Source organism: Canis aureus, chromosome 19, assembly GCF_053574225.1.
Source record: "Canis aureus isolate CA01 chromosome 19, VMU_Caureus_v.1.0, whole genome shotgun sequence".
Taxonomy (NCBI): domain Eukaryota; kingdom Metazoa; phylum Chordata; class Mammalia; order Carnivora; family Canidae; genus Canis; species Canis aureus.
In genome coordinates this window covers 56,377,138-56,394,743 of record NC_135629.1, presented here as the reverse complement: position 1 = coordinate 56,394,743, position 17,606 = coordinate 56,377,138, and the positions used below count along the sequence as shown (strand labels likewise).

At 58.0% G+C, this 17,606-nt stretch overlaps 2 protein-coding genes and 1 long non-coding RNA gene across 3 annotated transcripts; 1 reads left to right on the top strand and 2 right to left on the bottom strand.

Moving 5' to 3' along the window:
• Positions 1-1,584: 1,584 nt before the first annotated feature.
• PLIN5 (perilipin 5) lies at positions 1,585-9,439 on the bottom strand. Its single transcript, XM_077860398.1, has 8 exons — positions 9,316-9,439; positions 7,803-7,878; positions 7,096-7,291; positions 6,277-6,356; positions 5,728-5,908; positions 4,155-4,354; positions 2,802-2,921; positions 1,585-2,604 (listed from the first exon to the last, which is right to left on the bottom strand). Exons 2-8 carry the CDS (start codon positions 7,860-7,862, stop codon positions 2,074-2,076), a joined length of 1,368 nt encoding a protein of 455 aa, XP_077716524.1. The 5' UTR covers positions 7,863-7,878; positions 9,316-9,439; the 3' UTR covers positions 1,585-2,073.
• A 72-nt stretch (positions 9,440-9,511) lies between these two features.
• LOC144290815 (uncharacterized) lies at positions 9,512-14,638 on the top strand. The gene is made up of 2 exons (XR_013358343.1): positions 9,512-9,696; positions 9,781-14,638. It is a non-coding gene; the product is annotated as an uncharacterized LOC144290815 (long non-coding RNA).
• On the bottom strand, positions 10,190-12,838 carry LRG1 (leucine rich alpha-2-glycoprotein 1). The gene is made up of 2 exons (XM_077860397.1): positions 12,679-12,838; positions 10,190-11,899 (listed from the first exon to the last, which is right to left on the bottom strand). Exons 1-2 carry the CDS (start codon positions 12,729-12,731, stop codon positions 10,888-10,890), a joined length of 1,065 nt encoding a protein of 354 aa, XP_077716523.1. The 5' UTR covers positions 12,732-12,838; the 3' UTR covers positions 10,190-10,887.
• Positions 14,639-17,606: the final 2,968 nt, after the last annotated feature.

Sequence of the window (17,606 nt, the reverse complement as noted above, 5' to 3'; positions counted from 1 at the left end):
CCTCACGACCCTGGCCCCCTGTCACCTCCCTGTCATCCCCTCCTTCCTCTATCGCCTCAACTCACCCTGCTCCAGACACACGGGCCTCCTTGCTCTTCCCCCAACAACCCAGTCCCGGTGCTGCCCCAGGGCCTTTGCACGGGCTGCACCTGCCCAGAATCCTCATTGGCCTTTGCTTATATGTCACCTCCTCCAAGAGGTCTTCTTAGACCTGCTCCCCCAATTTAAAAATATACACCCCTCTCCCTGCCCTCACACGCCTCCCGTCCTCTGTCCTTTGCATGTTCTTTGTCATCTATTAAAACTAAGGCAAGGGATCCCTGGGTGGCGCAGCGGTTTGGCGCCTGCCTTTGGCCCAGGGCGCGATCCTGGAGACCTGGGATCGAATCCCGCGTCGGGCTCCTGGTGCATAGAGCCTGTTTCTCCCTCTGCCTGTGTCTCTGCCTCTCTCTCTCTCTGTGTGTGACTATCATAAATAAATTAAAAAAAAAAAAACTAAGGCAAATCATGTATGTATTTGTCCTATTTGTCGCCTCTCAGCTGCACTATCAGGGCCCAGAAGGCAGGGTTTTTACCTGGTTCGCTGCCCTCCTGGCACACAACAGGTGCCCAACAGGATGTGTTGAGCGAACAAATGAATGAGTGAATGGCGGCTCCCGAGCGCCAAGCACGTCCCGGGACCGAGCACGGCCGCCGCACAGAGGGAAACCGCTGGGGTGAGGGAAGGCTTCCTGGAGGAGGTGGCATTGGGGCTGGGGCTTGAGGATGGACGGGATGTGTCCATGAGATGGGTGGTGGGGTGGGAGGGCACTGCAGGCACGGCCGGGGCGAAGGCCCCTAGGTGGGGAGGTGTGCACAGTCCGGTGGGACTCCAGCAGCATCTCTGGAGGGACCAGAAGTTCTCAGCTGCCCCGGCGAGGAGTTTGGATGTTTGGTCTGAGGGCAAGTGGGAGCCACGGCGGTCCCTGAGCAGGGGCGGGGAGGGGAAGCTGCTAGGGGGCGGTAGTTCAGCCTCCCGGCACTGCCCCTGGGCCAGGTCCTAGGGAAGCCAGGGGCCACCCTGACCTCACCACGTTACACTGTGCTTTCCTAACACCCCACCCGGCCACAGGGGAGTCTGAGCGGCGGCCAAGAATTCAGTCAAAGGACGGGAGGGCCCCCCCAGAGACTGGCCCGTGGCCCTTCCCCTACCTCTGTGTGCCCCCATCCTGGCCAGTGCAGCTGGAGGACTCACAGCAGGATCAGCCCCTGCGGGTCCAGGGTGGTTGGCATGGGAGGGGCTGCTCCATCTGACTACTTCTTCCCTCAGATTCTGTTCTCCAGTTTCCAAGAAATTCATTTATACTAAAGTGTGAACAGCTTCCATCCCAGGAAGCTACACCCACGTGCCTAACCCAGGTGGGGAGGGCGCTAGTGGGGGGTGGGGGGGACTCCAGACAGGCTGGCAGGCTGGCCAGAGAGGCATTTTCACTGCTTTCGAATCTTGAACCTTGGCTTGTGCCACACAGTCCCACACCTGAGCAACTGCACACCCGGCACCCTGCAGCTAAGACCCACCCCAGGCCTGAACAGAGGCCATAGGCCTTTGGACAACACAAAGCACCTTTATTCTAGAGCACGAACCCCAAAGGGCAAAGCAAGTGGATGTGCAGGTCCGGCTGATACAGCTGCATATCCTCGGGGACCCTGAGTCCAGGATGTACAAGGTGGCGGGGGAGTGGGGGGTGCTCACGTTTCAAAACCCCAGAGGCCACTGGGCAAAACATGTGCTTCTGCGGGTTTTGATGTGCTTCTTGCGGTGCAGAGATGGGGGCCGCAGTCAGCTGAACCCAGCTGGGGCTAGTGGGACCTGAACTGGATTCCAGTCCTCATTGTCCCGGGAAGGACTGGGGAGAGTCTGAGAGCAGTGAAGCGGGTCTGGGATTCTGAATTCAGCTCCCCCCACCCCCAGCCCTGTCCCCCGGGCGAGGTCACCTCGTGGGCTGTCAGCGCGCACACGCGGCCACGAGGGGGCAGCAGGGATCCCGGGACACTGGCCCTCGTGGCCTCTGCTGCCCCGCTGGCCCCACATGGTCAGAAGTCCAGCTCTGGCATCAGGGTGTGCTTGGGGCGGCCGGGGGGCGGGGGCTCCTCCTGGGGAACGTCCTCCGGGGGGGCCGGCCCGTCCCCGTGCTGGGCCTCCCAGGCCCTCTGCTGCGCCGGCCAGTCCAGGTGAGCCCAGCGGGGGTCAGGGCCCCCCACCACCTCATCCACCAGGGCCTCCAGGTCAGGCGGGGGCGCGGGCCGCTCCACGAGGATGGGCGCGAAGGGCCCCACCAGCCAGGGGAGCGGCACGGCCTGCAGCACCAGCTCCAGCAGCTCGTCCACGCAGGCGTGCGCCCGGGCCACGCTGCCTCGGCCCTCAGCCAGGGCGGCGGCCGGCACGTCCCCGAAGCAGCGGGCGTCGGCGAAGGCGGACTGCAGGGCGTCCACGCTGCGCCGCACCTCGGCCACCTTGTCCTGGGCGCCCCGGGGCAGGCCCCGCACACTGGTCTCCAGCGCGTCCACCGTTCCCTGCAGCTCCCTCATCAGGCTGCGGGACAGCACCAGCGTCTCCAGCTCCGCCTGTGGCAGAGGGGAGGGGCCTCAGTGTCCCAGACCGGCGCCCTGCCTGCCTCAGTTTCCCCATGGATGCTCCCAACAGCTGGCCTCAGCACTTGGTTTGAGACAGCTGGAGCCCGGCCCCTGGCAACCCTGGGCAGATCCAGAAGGCACCCCACCCCCCCACATCCCCCTTGGTCACCCTCTCCCCGCCACCCTACCTGGCTGCGGCGGCGGCGGCCGTTCTCTGGGGAGTGCTGGTTCCAGTCCTCCCAAAGCTCGTGCACCTTCCCAGGGCGGGCCGGGGACGTGGGGGTCGCCCCACACTGCATGAGGTTGATCTGAGGGGACGGAGGCAGTGGTAGTTAGAGCTGGAGGATTTGGGGGCTCGGGGGTGGGGGGCCCAGACTCTGGTCTCGATGAACATCTAGAGAGCATCTTCTTCCCTGCAGCCTTCCCCGCCTACTGATCTAGCCTGGCCCACCAGCCCGGTCTCTCCTCTGCTCTTGGCCAGACCCTGCGCCCCGTGGTTCCCCTGAAGCTCAGACTCACTTTGGCCGTGCTGCTCCGTCTGCCAGGGACAGGTTTCCCTCCACCCCACGCCCCTGTCTGGCTCACTCCAGTTTAAGTTTCAGTGTAGATGCCTCCGCCTCCAGGAAGTCTTCCCTGCTCCCCTCCTGGCTGGGCAGATTCCACAGCACCTGCATGTTCTCCATCATGACCCTGGTCCCCCTACTGCGCTGTGAGTGTCCTGAGGGGGCCACTGCGCCCTCTTCGGTGCCCAGGACAAGGCAGGCATCAGAAGATAAATAGAAATAAATTGGAGTCCATCCTCGCTCCGGAAATAGGACTCAGCCTTAGAAGGGAGGGACATCCTGACACCTGCTACAACGTGGATGCACCTTGAGGACAGCGTGCCCGGTGACGTAAGCGGCCTCGGGTGCTCATCGGCGCACTCTGGTGGCGGCTGCGGGGAGGGCAGAGCGGGGTCCCGGATGGAGCTGGGGGACCGGCTGGACCAGGCCGCAGGAAGAGGAAGGGGGGCTGTGGGCAGAGCTGCGGCACCGGCCGCTGTGCGGGGCGTGAGAGCGGAGGAGAGAGGGGAGTGGAGGGTTGCTCCCGGGCTTTGACCTGACCCCCCTGCAAGGACGGAGGCGAGACGCAGGAGGAGCAGGTCAGGGGCATCTGAACTCAGCAGTTCAAAGGGAGGGATGGACGGTGAGTGAGGGAATAGTCTAGAACCTACAGGCTGCGGAGGATTGGGATGGGTGGCAGGTGCGCGGGGGAAGCGGTGCTTTCTCTCCTGAGCTACCCTGTCTATAAATTCCAGGTCCTACATCTCCTTCGCCCGGAGACCCCCTCCTGTCTCCCCAGGCTGAGTCTTGACCCCCACCCTCGAGCTGCCCCAGCCCCATGTCCCCGCTCTGCCCCAGCCCTGAACACACGCGGCTGGAGGCAGCGGGGCCCGGCTGTGCCTCCCCGCTGCAGACCAGCTCAGGACCAGGTACGCAGCTGGCACTCAATCCATGCCTACTGGCCTGCGTCTCGGGGCGGGGGTGGACAGAGGCTCTCACCAGCTCCAGCGTCTCCTGCAGCTGGGCCAGTGTGTCCTGGGCGTGGTGTTTCTTCTGCCTCAGTTTCCCCAGGGAGTGTTCATAGGCCAGGTGGCGGAGCCGTGCTGACAGGGAGCCCAAACGCACAAAGTAGCCCTGATGTCTCCTCTGCTCCTCCACCGAGCCCACTTCCGGGCCCTCGGCCTCGGCTGCCAGGGCCGCTGGAGGATGGGACGGAGGAGAGGTCAGCGTGGTCGCCTCTGCACATCTGCTCACCCTCCTTCTGGGTTCACAAGCCCACGGGCTCCCAAATTTATCGTTTTCCTTTACTGCTATCAATTCGTTTAACCTTCCCCAGACCCTACGACATGGGCACTGCTATCAGCCCCATTTACAGGTGAGGAACACCGAGGCAGAGGGAGACGATGTGCAAGAGGCAGACCTGGGATTCCAGCCCAGGCACCCTTGACCCCTCTACTAAATGGTCTGTTAAGAATACACTTGGCGGGGCAGCCCTGGGGGCTCAGCGGTCTGCCTTCAGCCCAGGGCGTGATCCTGGAGTCCCGGGATCGAGTCCTGCGTCGGGCTCCCTGCGTGGAGCCTGCTTCTCCCTCTCCCTCTGCCTATGTCTCTGCCTCTCTGTGTCTCCGATGAATAAATAAATAAAATCTTTTTTTTAAAGATTATTTATTTATTTATTTATTTATTTATTTATTTATTTATTTATTATGAGAGACACAGAGAGAGGGGCAGAAACACAGGCAGAGGGAGAAGCAGGCTCCATGCAGGGAGCCTGACATGGGGCTCGATCCTGTGTCTTAGGATTAAGCCCTGGGCTGAAGGAGGCGCTAAACCACTGAGCCACCCAGGCTACCCTAAATAAAATCCTTAAAAAAGAAAAAAAAGGAATACACTTGACAAGTGTGTGGCACACAGTAGGTGTTTCATAAATGCCTCACAGCCTTTCTGCGGAGGAGGGAGTGCCTTGACGCGTCCCCCAAGTGCCATAAGGCAGGGGGGTTGAGAAGTCAGATCGTCTCCAGGGTCAGGCAAGATGTAGAAAGCTGGAGAATGGTGTGTTTGGGTTTTTTTTTAATAAGATTTTATTTTTTAAGTAATCTCTACCCCCAACGCGGGACTCAAACTCACAGCCCCAAGATCAAGAGTGGCCCACCCCACAGACTGAGCCGGCCAGGCGCCCCAGGAGAGAGCAGATGCCTTTCAGCTCGAGTGTTTCAGGCTGGAGGACAGGCCGCAGCTCGGGATCGGGAGGGCGCGATCTCATTGTTAGATGCACGGGATGAGTTAGAGCACTCTAGGCCCTGCCTAGGCAGCGCTGCAAGCAGGAGGGCCGCCAGTTCGAGGCTGTGGCCCTCACCTGCGTAAGCCCCGTGCCCGCTCCGGGTCTGCGTGGTCTGATTTCTAGGAGGATGCGGGTCGGGGGCTGCAGGGGTGGATGGGACGTCAGGGCTGGGCTCCCCGCCCTGTGACCCACTGGAGTCCCTGCAAAGTGCTGGAGCTATGTGGCCCGTGACCTCCGGGCATGCGGGCTGGGCAGAGGGACTGGGGAGCAGTGGGGGGGGGGCAGCCTCACCCAGCTCGTCCTCAGTCATGGGCAGGAAGTGGTCCACCAGCTCCTCTGACTTGCCCAGCACAACGTCCACGGCGTGGCTCATGGAGCGCTTCAGATCTATACTCCAGCGGCGGCCCTGCCGCGCCAGGCCCACCACGCCCGTCACGCCGCTGGCCACCGTGTCCTTGGCCGAGGTCACCACCTGGTGGGAGGGGGCCCCCTCCAGGTTCTGGCTCCCTTCTCTTACCCAGCTCCTCAAGGCTGGGTGTCAGGGGTCCCTGGCCCTTCCTGACGCGGGACCTCAATTTCCCTTCTGTAAAATGAGGGGAAATAGAGGTTCTCCCTCCCGGGGTTGTTGAGGGGATTATGGGCACCCACTGCCACATCTTCAGTGCTCGGTCAGCTCGGCGGGGGCTGATCATTGTAACTTGGCCAGTGTTGAGTAGGCCCCAAACCCGACTCAACCCCAGTGTGGTGGGCCCAGGTCCTGGGCTGGTCCCTGAGGAGGCTGCGCTGCTCCCTCCCACCGCCACCCCTCTCTGGCTCCCACCGTAGGGGTCCCCACCCTACCGTGTCCGAAGGTTGCTGGAGAAAAGGCAGCTTCTCCAGCTTGTCCAGCCCCCTGCAGGCGAGATTGTTCACTGTGGCCACTGGAGGGGAGAGGCAGGGAGTGAGGGCAAGGGAGGCGGGGAGGATGGAGGGAGGCTCGGGGAGTGGGGGGTCCCTGAGGGTGTGGGGGGAGACACAAGGCTGGGCCCCACACCCCCTGCCCTCCTGGCCTCAGCCCTGCCACCTGGCTGCTGCCAGCGCCAAGGTGACTCCTGCCCCGTGCCGGCTGGGAGGGCCCAGCGGGCAGGCTCAAGGTCACGCAAACTGGCTGAGAAGGAGGCGGGGGAGGTGGGGAGGCCCAGGGCTGGGATGGGACCTCGGTCCACCAGAAGCCAGGGGTCTTTCCACCCCACCCCCACCCCTCTGTCAGGTTGGGGCCCTCAGCTGGCACAGGTGCCTGGGGAGATGTGGGGCTCAGGTCGCCGTGGGGGCAATGACAGAGACAGATGGGGGAGGGAGGTGGACAGGAAGGAACCAGAGGTTCGCCAGGCCGCTGGATGAGGGACGACCTCCACAAATGGCTAAGGGTGGAGGTCCGGGAGATGAAACCGGAGAGGGATGGTGGGGCTGGGGTGTAGGTAGAATGGGGGATGGGGGGGCAGGGAATGGGAGATGGTGCTGGCGGGATGAGGGAGGACCAGACGGGTGGATGGGGTACAGGCAGGTGCACGGACTAAAGGCATCCACATGGGTGGGACTGTGGGGCTCCCACCTCAGCAGGTGCACTCCAGAGCATGGGGGGGGCAGCGGGGCAGGACCCAGGGGTCGGGGGGTGCTCACGCTGGGGCTGCAGGTGGCTGAGCAGCGGCTGGGCGTGGTCCAGGGCCCGGGTGGTGAGGCCGCACACGCAGTGCTCGGCCAGGCGGCAGGCAGAGCCCAGCAGCGGGTGCCTGTCCTTAGCAGCACTGTAAGCATCCAAGACGGCGGTGCACGTGGTCCTGACCAGGGGCAGGGCCACCACGCGCTGTACCGCGTTCTGCGGGGAGGTGGGGGCATCAGAGGGGTCCCCCGAGAGTGTGGGGAGCTCCGCTGCACCTCTGTCCTGCTTCCCTGCCCCGGGCCAGGATGAGGGGCGGGCGGGAGGGTTGAGGGACTGCAGGCTTAACTTGGGGCTTCGGCCTTCCCATCTGTAAAATGGGTTTCTAGGGCTGGGTGAGTCGTGGAGCCCACATGCGTGAAGTGCGGGGAGCAGGGACTGATGCAGACATGTGGCGTGATTGCTGTCCTTTGTGCTGCTGCCGTGGAGGGCGCCGAGGTGCTGGACACGGGACGGGTAGCCGCAGAGACCCAGAGGTGGAGGTGTGCGGGGGGTGGGGGGGTGGGGGGAGATGCTCCCCGCCCGGGGGCATCACTGTGCAGCTCTGAGCCCCCTCCATGGTCCAGCGAGGATAGGAAGGGGCGGGGGTACCTGGTCTGAAACTGTCCCAGAAGTGATATCCCCGCCCCCCTTCCCTGTGCCCCTGCTCTGCTGGGGGGCAGCCCCTCACCTGCTGGTCCTGCTCACACAAGCTGGTTGTGGGGGGCTGAGCAGCCTCGTGGTCTGACATGCCTGCTGCAAACACCCTGCAGGGCAGGACAGGGTGAGAGGGACCTCTCCGCACCAGCCCTCCTGGGTCCCACCTAGGCCTTGGGGTCTGTCCTGCTGGGCTTGGGCAGGTACTCTTCTCTCTTGGGACCTCAGTTGTTTTTTTTTTTGTTTGTTTGTTTGGTTGGGTTTTTTTGTTTTTTTTTTTAAGATGTTATTTATTTATGATAGACATAGAGAGAGAGAGAGGCAGAGACACAGGCAGAGGGAGAAGCAGGCTCCATGCCGGGAGCCCGACGTGGGATTCGATCCCGAGGCTCCAGGATCGTGCCCTGGGCCAAAGGCAGGCGCTAAACCGCTGCGCCACCCAGGGATCCCCGGGACCTCGTTTTTGGTAATGATAGGAGCAGCTGGGTGGTTCAGTCGGTTGAGTGTCTGACTCTGGGTTTGGCTCAGCTCATGACCTCAGGGTCTTTTTTCTTTTTTTTAAGATTTTATCTATTTATTCATGAGGGACAGAGAGGCAGGGACACAGGCCGAGGGAGAAGCAGGCTCCTCGCAGGAAGCCTGATGTGGGACTTGACCCCCAGACCGGGATCACGCCCTGAGCCAAAGGCAGATGCTCAACCGCTGAGCCACCCAGGGGTCCCGATCTCAGCAGGGTCTCGAGATGGAAGCCCATGTTGTGCTCCGCGCGCAGGGGGGCATCTGCTTGAGGATCCTCTCCCTCTCCCTCTGCCTCTCCCTGGCTTGTGCATACTCTGTCTCTCAAATAAATAAATCTTTTTTTTTCAAATAAATAAATCTTAAAAAAAATAGGATGATGATAATACCTACCTCCCAGCATCGCGAGGGACATGGACAATGTATGCACAGGCTCTGTACACAGTAGGTGCACACTAGAGAGCTCTGCAAGGTGGGGATATTGTAGTGATTCAAAGCATGGACTCTGGAGATGGAAAGACCTGGGTTCAAATCCTGCCATTACCTGCTGTGTGACTTTGGGCAAATGCCTTCACCTCTCTGAGCTGTTTCCTCTTCTGCAAAGGAGGGGAGGTCCCTGCTGCCCCTGCCCAGCCCCCAACTCATCCTTCCCCGACAAACTGCACAAGCAGCTCCCGGCAGGGGTGGAAGTGGAAGCTGCTGATTCCCAATAAACGCACTTCCTGACAGGGAAACCGAGGCAGCCGTGGCGATTCCAAGGCCACTCATGTAAGCAGACTCAGGGTGGGGAGTTCGAGCTGAGACTCCCCGCTCCCTCGCAGTTCTTTCCCCATCCCCACCCTGCGCCCTCGGAGCCCTGGTCCCCGCCCAACTGGGTCCCCAGCTTCAGCCAACTGGGCCAAGGGTCTCGGCCACCTGCTCCGGCCCGTCATCCCCCTCCCCTCTCACACCGCTGGATCCCCTCCTGCCCACCTGATCCGGAGCCCCCAGCCCTGCGGGGCTCTCCCGGACGCCCTCCGCAGGGCACTCACCTGGGCGCGCGCAGCCCCTGCCCCCAGCACCGCGGCGGACCCCGGACTCGGGCTCCAGGCTCCGCCCACCGCCGGCCCCCCTTATAGCAGCCGGGGGGGGCGGGGCCTCGGGTACTGACCAATGGGGAGGGGCTGCGCGGAGGCGTGTCCCCGGGGGCGGGGCTCCAAGCCCACCCTCCCCACCCGCGCACCTCTCCGGGGCTCGCGGGGGCGCTCCGCGGTTGTCATAGTAACTTGCGGACGCCGGATGCCCCAGGATTGAGCTACTCCCGTTGGCCGGATCTGACCACCTGTCACCCTGCTGTCATCGCGGAGACGGTAGAGGACAATCACTGCCCCCACGACTTCGGGCCGAGGCGTGACCTTGGGCAAGTCCTCAAGGTCTTTCTTGTTGTTTTAAAATATCTGTCCTTTAACTCGGCCAGGATTCCGGCTGGCCCATGCCCTTGGATCCCCATTTTGCAGATGAGCAGACTGAGGGATCTGATTCAAACCCGGCTCTGCCAGACTCCAGGCCCCTCCCTGGCTTTCATCATCGTGGAATGACCACCATCGTGGGCATGACCATTCTTCCAGGGAGCATGTCCCCAAACACCAGGGTTCCCCCCAAAATCGGACTCTGGCTCCCAGCACGCCCAGCCATGTGTCCACAGGTGGCTCAAGGTTCCGAGTTGGAAGAACACAGGCTCCAGGCCTCTGCCCATGCCTTGAGCTTCACCCAACCTGCCCAGGCCTGCCCTGGGTGGCTATCCCCCTGGGTTGTCATGGGCCAGCATGACAAATTGTTTGGAGACCTGAAGCAATCTGGTTTAATTTAAACCTTCCCCAGGACACAAGCTCTGGCAGGAATCCACCGGTAAAATGACACTCTGGGCAATGGTCAGAGTTTTATTTCCAGTTAAGTCCTGGATGGGGGGAGGGGGAGGAGAAGCCGAGGGCCATCAGATCCCAACTGTTATCCCTTTGGAAGCTCACGTCCTACACCCCAGACCCTGGATCAGGCCTCTTCTTTCCTTCTCCTTCCTCCGGAGGACTAAGAAGCGAACCTGGGAGATGCTGGGAACACAGTGAATTCCAATAGTCCAATCCCATTCCACACTTATTAACCCCTCAGGTCCGTCTCCAAACTGAGAGATGCTGGCTACCAGGGAACCCAGTCCCAGTCCCTGCATTTGGAGAGCCCCCTGAAGTGGGGGAGCAGAGCCAGATAGAGACAACCCAGAGTGGCCAGGGCTGGGCCAGCGGGAGGCCGAGCAGGCTGAGGGAGCCTGGAGACCAGGAGATCTGGAAAATAGGGAGACATTCTTTTTTTTTTTTTTTTTTTTTAAGTAGGCTCCATGCCCAGTGTGGGGCCCTGAGATGAAGAGTTGCATGCCCTACCGGCTAAGCCAGCCAGGTGCCCCCAGGGAAAGATTCTTGGAAGAGGGTACAAGGAGGCCAGAGAGCCCACGGTGTGTTTTAGGAAGCGTGAGCCAAGCCAGCCCCGGCAGCTCCGGAAAGCTGAAGGTGAATGATTTGCCAAGGAGCATGCAGCGTCCTGCCAGGCCCGTCTCCCCACCGCAGCCCCAGGCCTCAGTGTGACTCGGCTGCTTCTAGGAGCGTCTGGCCCTTCAAGGCTTCGGGCCGAGCGCAGCGGGTGTCGTTCCTGGAGAACATCTTGTCTTTGTTGGCCACAAGCCACCGATAGAGGTCGTCCAGGTTGTGATCACAGATCCAGGGGTTACCAGAGATGTCAAAGCCGTCCTCCATGTCCCGGGTGGGCTGCCCCAGGGATGTCCAGAGCCCCTTGGGCACGCTGGTGAGCGAGTTGTTGGAGAGGTCAAGCATGTCCAGCTGCTGCAGACCTCGGAAGGCACCGGCCGCCACCGCGGCCAACTTGTTGTCGCTCAGGAAAAGGTAGCGCAGGCCTGGCTGGGGTGCCAGGAGCCCCTCTTCAAGCACTTGCAACCTGTTGCCCTCCAGATGCAGCCTTTCCAACTGCAGGGGGCCCCTCAGGAGGTCCGGGGGCAGAGTCTTCAACTGGTTATTACTGAGGTCAAGGATGCGCAGGGCGGTGACGTTGGCCAGCAGCCCGGGGGGCAGTGTCTGGAGGTGGTTCCCGGACAGGTCCAGATGCCCCAGGGCTTTCAGCCCACACAGCCACGAGGGCTCCAGGACTTCCAGCCGGTTTTCCTTCAGCACCAGGGTGTGGAGAGCAGCCGAGACCCGGAACAGGCCGGGGGGCAGCTGGGTCAGGGCATTGCGGGTCAGGTCGAGCACTTTCAGCAGAGGCACCGGCAGCAAGAGCTTGGGCGAGAGGCTCTCCAGCTGGTTGGTGGAGAGGTGCAACTCCTGGAGGTTAGAGACGCCCTGGAGGGTGTCAGGCCGCAGCTGGGTGAGGTTGAAGAACTCCACCACCAGGTGGACGGTGTCGGAAGGGAAGTGGTGAGGGAGTTTGGCAGGTGGGTGGCAGGAGACGGAGCTGCCGTTGCTGGACGGGAACACCAGGCAGGTGTCACGGTCCGGGGTGACCCCCTGGGCTGAGGCCACGGAAAACAGCAGCAGGAGCAGTGTTTTGGAAAGATGGGAGCTCAGACCTCCCGGGCTGTAGACAGTGACAGAAGAGACACCTAGTTCGATGAAAGCATCCCAAGAATCCGCTATTTCTTGTCTCCACTTCCCCCATCTTGGACCATGCCACCTCCTTGCTCCCCTCGACTAGGGCATCACCTCCTGCTCCTCCCCTGGCCTGCCCCTCATGCCTCCCCCAACTGCCAGAAGTAGCTGCTATTCCCCAGAGCAGTCTAACTCTGAAAACGGAGTTTCTCAGTCAGACCCATAACTGCTACCCTTCTTCATTGGCAGCTCAGCTCCATCGGGCTGTTAATTATTTACAGTCTCATTTGCTAATTTCTTCTGCTCTAGCTTGTTTTCTGGGTCATTTTCTATCTCCCTGGCTCCATATTTTGAAGGCAGAGCCAGCGAACTCCTACTTAGCCTGTAAAGCCCCAGCTCCAATGCTTCCTTTTCCATGAAGGTTTCTCTGACTTTCCCAAGGTTCCCCCTCTGGGGTCCATCTCTTTCTGTCTGGCCCTGAACCAGCAAGGTTATATTTCTGTGGCCTGTTCCATCTTGCTCCAAAATGCTTGGAACAATCCAGGACTCAGAAAGGAACTCTAAACATGAAAAGTGTATTCTGCTTTGTGCAGATCTGGGGCAGGCTTTTGGCCTTGGGATGGAGTGGTTTGCAGTTGGCACCATAATCCTCGGAGGGCTGGGGCTTCTGCGCTTCCTGGTCTGCCCAGCAGGCCTCTGATGGGGTGTTGGTCGGGCAGTGCTGGGGTCTTCTACCTCTCTGTCTGGCCTGGGGTGGGGGAGACTCACCTCTGGCTTCGCTCTGGGCTCCAAGGGGACATAATGGCCTCTCTCTTTTCCATCTGTGTTCCCTTGGCCCGGTGAGGTAGCCTTATACCCTTGGACCGAGGACAAGGCCGCCAACCACAGGGAAGTCCTTACCCACATCCTGTTCCCGTTAGTGACTGGACCTGAGCCAGGCAGGGGAAACAGAGTCGTCAAAATTGCAAAACTGCTTCCTGGCAGTGGGAGGGCAGCAGGGAGTTGCCTGCCCCTTCTTTCCCTGCTTCTACCCAGTTTTTCATTTCCCTGAATCCTGCTTTTGGAGTGTGGGCACCCAAGAGTCTCTGGGGCTGAATCCCCGCTTCCTCCAGTCCAGGAATCAGAGGTTGGGTTCACAAGGCACCATTTTTAGAGGACAGCTCTTTAAGCAAGAGATACTCTTTGCACTAAATTTGAGCAACCAGAAAGCTCAACGAAGAGAACAAAAAGCATTTGTGTTGAATTTATGACATGTTGTTGGCCTTTTTAAAAAATGAAATAATTTCTAAAAATTAGATTTCAAAAGTAAGCAATGCCAAAAGCCTCCACAATCTTTGAACAATGGCCTGGGAGGTACTGAACCTAGCTCTGGCTCCCAGCTCCGCTAGGAATGGCTTTATTTTGTGATCTTGGGCAAGTGGCTTCAGTTTTCTTGGCCTCAGTTTCCATATCAGTGGAGTTGAACTCAATCTCCAAGGGCCCCTTCTGCTTTTTCTTTCTTCATCTGAAGCTAATGTGCTGTTTGTTTTGGATCCTTTTCATTCCCTAATAAATGCATTTGGAAGCTACAAATTTCCCTTTGAGAACTGCTTTGGCTGCACCTCACGGGTTTGGCTATACAGTGCTTTCATTCTTGTCACATTCTAAACATTCAGGTGAAAAAAAAAAAGTAAAAAAAAAAAACACAAAACATTCAGGTGTGATGTGTTATCTTTACCTGCACCCAGGACTTTGGTCACGTCTGGCCATAGTCTCTTCTCCCCGGCCAATCTCTGGAGTTTTGTCTCTATTGAGCTGTAAGAATGAATATGAGTTCTGTCTTGTGGACACACTGGTTCAGAGACACACATGCAGGCTGATCGTGACAGGCATAAAGAAAGACAGATGGAGGGGGGCCTGGGTGGCTCAGTCGGTTAAGTGTCTGCCTTCGGCTTAGGTCATAATCTCAGGGTCCTGGGATGCAGCCCCACATCGGGCTCCTTGTTCAGTGGGGAGTCTGCTTCTCCCTCTCCCTCTGCTTCTCCTCCTCCTTGTGCTCTCTCTCTCTCTGTCTCTCTCTGTCAAATAAATAAATACAATCTTAAAAAAAAAAAAGACAGGTGGATATCCTCGTGAATACACAGGTAGAGATACCACACAGAGGGGAAAATGTGTAGGATCACACAGACACACAGACAAAGCAGGACATGTCAGACAGAATAACAGATCTGTAGAGGCGGACACGCAAAAACACATACCCACAAAAGTAGGCATAGGAGCTGAATAGACAGTTTTCCAAAGAAGACACCTAGATGGCCAATAGGTACATGAAAAGTGCTCAACGTCACTCATCATCAGAAAAATGCAGATCAAAACCACAATGAGCTATTACATCACACTTGTGAGAATAATTAGAATCAAGAAGACAAGAAATAACAAGTGTTGGCGAGGCTGCGGAGAAAAGGGAACCCTTGCGCACTGCCAGGGGGAAAGCAAATTGGTGCAGCCTCTGGGGAAGACAGTGTGGAGGGAGGGCCCTCAAAAAATTAAAAATAGAGATATATGACCCAGCAATCCCACTTCTGGGTATTTATCCAAAGAAAACAAAATGGTAACTTGAAAAGATATATGTATTCGTTTGTTTGTCAGAGTATTATTCACAATAGCCAAGACATAGAAACATCCTAAGGGTTATTGACGGATGGATAAAGAAGATGTGATTTAAAAAAACAAAAAACAAAAAACAAAACACCAAAAAAAACAACAACAACAAAAAAGAAGATGTGATTTAAAAAAAAAAAAAGAGGGGATCCCTGGGTGGCTCAGCAGTTTGGCGCCTGCCTTTGGTCCAGGGCGCGATCCTGGGGTCCCAGGATTGAGTCCCACGTCGGGCTCCCTGTGTGGAGCCGCTTCTCTCTCTGCCTGTGTCTCTGCCTCTCTCTCCCTCTCTCCCTCTCTCTATGTCTATCATGAATAAATAAATAAAATCTTAAAAATAAATAAATAAATAAAAAGAAAGAAAATGTGACGCACAGACATTGGAATATTCAAGCATAAAAAAGAAGAAAATGCTGCCATTTGCAACAATGTGGTTGAATCTTGAGGGTATTACCCTAAGTGAATTAAACCAGGCCAAGAAAGACAGATACCCTATACTCTCATTTATTTGTGGAATTAAAAAAAACCATAACTGAGAGCAGGATGGCAGGATGGCTGCCAGGGGCTACAGGGTGCAGGAAATGAGGAGATGTTGGTCGGTCTAAGGGTACAAACGTGCAGTTCTTTTTTTTTTTTTTTTAGATTTAAAACATTTATTTATTTGTGAGAGAGGGAGAGGAAGAGCACCAGCAGGACAAGGGGCAGAGGGAGAAGGAGAAGCAGACTCCTCGCTGAGCAGAGAGCCTGAGGCAGGGCTCCATCCCAGGGCTCTGAGATCATGACCTGAGCCGAAGAAGTCACACTTCACCAACTGAGCCACCCAGGCGCCCCCAACCCGCAACCCCATTTTTTCTTTAAAAATTTATTTATTTACTAGAGAGAGAGGGAGGGACAAATGTGCAGTTCTAAGATGAATACACTCAGGAGGGGTCACGTACAGCGTGGTGACTACAGTTAACATTACCGTATTATATACTTGAAAATTGCTAAGAGAGTAGATCTGCAATATTCTCATCACTCACACACCCGGGGACCTACGGGAGGAGATGCATTAATGGTGGTAATCCTCGTGCAATATGTGCACACATCAAATCACTGGGTTGTGCGCCTGGAACTCAATGCCGTCCATCAAACCTCTCTCAAGGCTGGAGAAACGACACAGGTTCAGGAGGAGCCATGGGATGTCATCGCGGTGCTTTGTGTCACTTTGTTTACTAACAGTGTCCCCCAGCACAAGGGGGAACCAGATCTGTCCTGTCCACTGCCAGGTCCCCAGAGCCCAGCACACAGCAGATGCTTCACGGACGCGGGCGGGAAGGGAGGAGTGTGAACGTAAAGGCATAACGCTGAAGAGATCTCTTAAAGTGAAATCAGATCCTGCTCCCTGCTTAAAACCCTCTGATGGTTCCCTGTCGCACTTAAAATAAAATCTGTAAGGCTGGGGTGGGGGTGGAGGTGGGGAGTTAATGTTTAATGGGGACTGAGTTTTACTTTGGAAAGATGCGAAAGTTCTGGGGATGGATGGTGGGGGTGGGTGCCCGGTGGTGTGAACGGACTTCATGCCATTGAGCTGTGTGCTTTAAGAAACGGTACCAAAAAAAAATAAAATAAAATAAAAAATAAAATAAAATAAAAATATAAATAAATAAATAAATAAATAAATAAATAAATATACCAATGGTGCATTTGAATTGATGTAGATTTACGTGGATTTTACAACCAAACAATTTCGCATTCCTCACCTGTGAGGCCCTGCCTACCTGGAGCCCTGGCCCTGCTCTCTCTCCTCATCTGCACCTGCTCCTGCCCAGCCCTCCCTCCCTGCGCTGCTGGGGGCCACTGTGGCCGCCCTGCCCCTCCTCCAAGCACGTCCCCACTGCAGGCCTTGCACCGGCTCTTCCCTCTGCCTGCACACCTCCCCACAGCTGCTTTCTCACATGTCACCTCTCAGCTCAAGTGTCACCTCCTCCGGAGGTCCTCCTTGACGACCTCCTCCCCCACCCCATCACCCCTGACCTAACTCGTTATCTCGCCTTTTCACTGCGCATGTCACTACTTCAAATCCAGGCCTCGGGCAGCCCGCGTGGCTCAGCGGTTTAGCACCGCCTTCAGCCCAAGGTGTGATCCTGGATACCTGGGATCGAGTCCCACGTCGGCCCCCTACGTGACCCCTGCTTCTTCCTCTGCCTGTGTTTCTGTGTCTCTCATGAATAAGTAAATAAAATCTTAAAAAAAAAAAAAAACCACAAATCCTAATTTGTGTGTATGGGGTCGATCCCCCCCCCCCCACCTCACCCGCCCCAGGCTGTGAACTCCAGGAGGACAGGGATCTTGGTCCCAAACATGCCTGGCATTCAGCAGGAGCACAATAAATATTTGCTCAAGTGTGAATCAGAAACTGGCCCAACCAGATGAAGATGCCGGCCCCTCCCCCATTTCCACACCCAGTTCCCCCAGAATTCTGCTTGTGGCCATGAGTCCCAGAGGGCGCTCCCAACTGCCCTGGGCAACACTGGGGTCCTGCCCCCCCCCCCCACCCACCCAGAGACAGAGCACACCCAGAGCCATGGGGGCCGGTGGTTGTAAACAGTTTTATTGATGGGGAGGGGGTTGGGGGAGGCAAACTCCAGAGAGGGTCCAGGACTCAGCTGGCCACTCAGCTGGCATGCATGGTCAGCTGGAGGTCAAGGGAGAGGTCACAGGGGGACGGGTGGCATGGGACCCTCTGACCACCCTGGGGCCGTATTTACAGTGGGGCCCGCCCGCCTTCCCCGCCCCCCAGACCACCAAGCCCTTTAGACAGCTGCTGCCGATAGGACTTCTGGGCAGGCCCTCCCGGCCCCCTGCCCGAAACCCCTTCTCGTCTCCCCCTCAAACTCCTGACCGGCACCTCGGAGGCCCCCCGGCCTTCTGGAAGCCCCGGCGCCGGCTCAGCCAACGCCCAGGCCGCTGGGGCCACCGCCTCGCACACAGACAGGTACACTGCACGCTGGCCCGCCGCGACACACACACGCCGGCAGCAGCCCTCGTGGGCACACACACACACACACCTCCCTCCC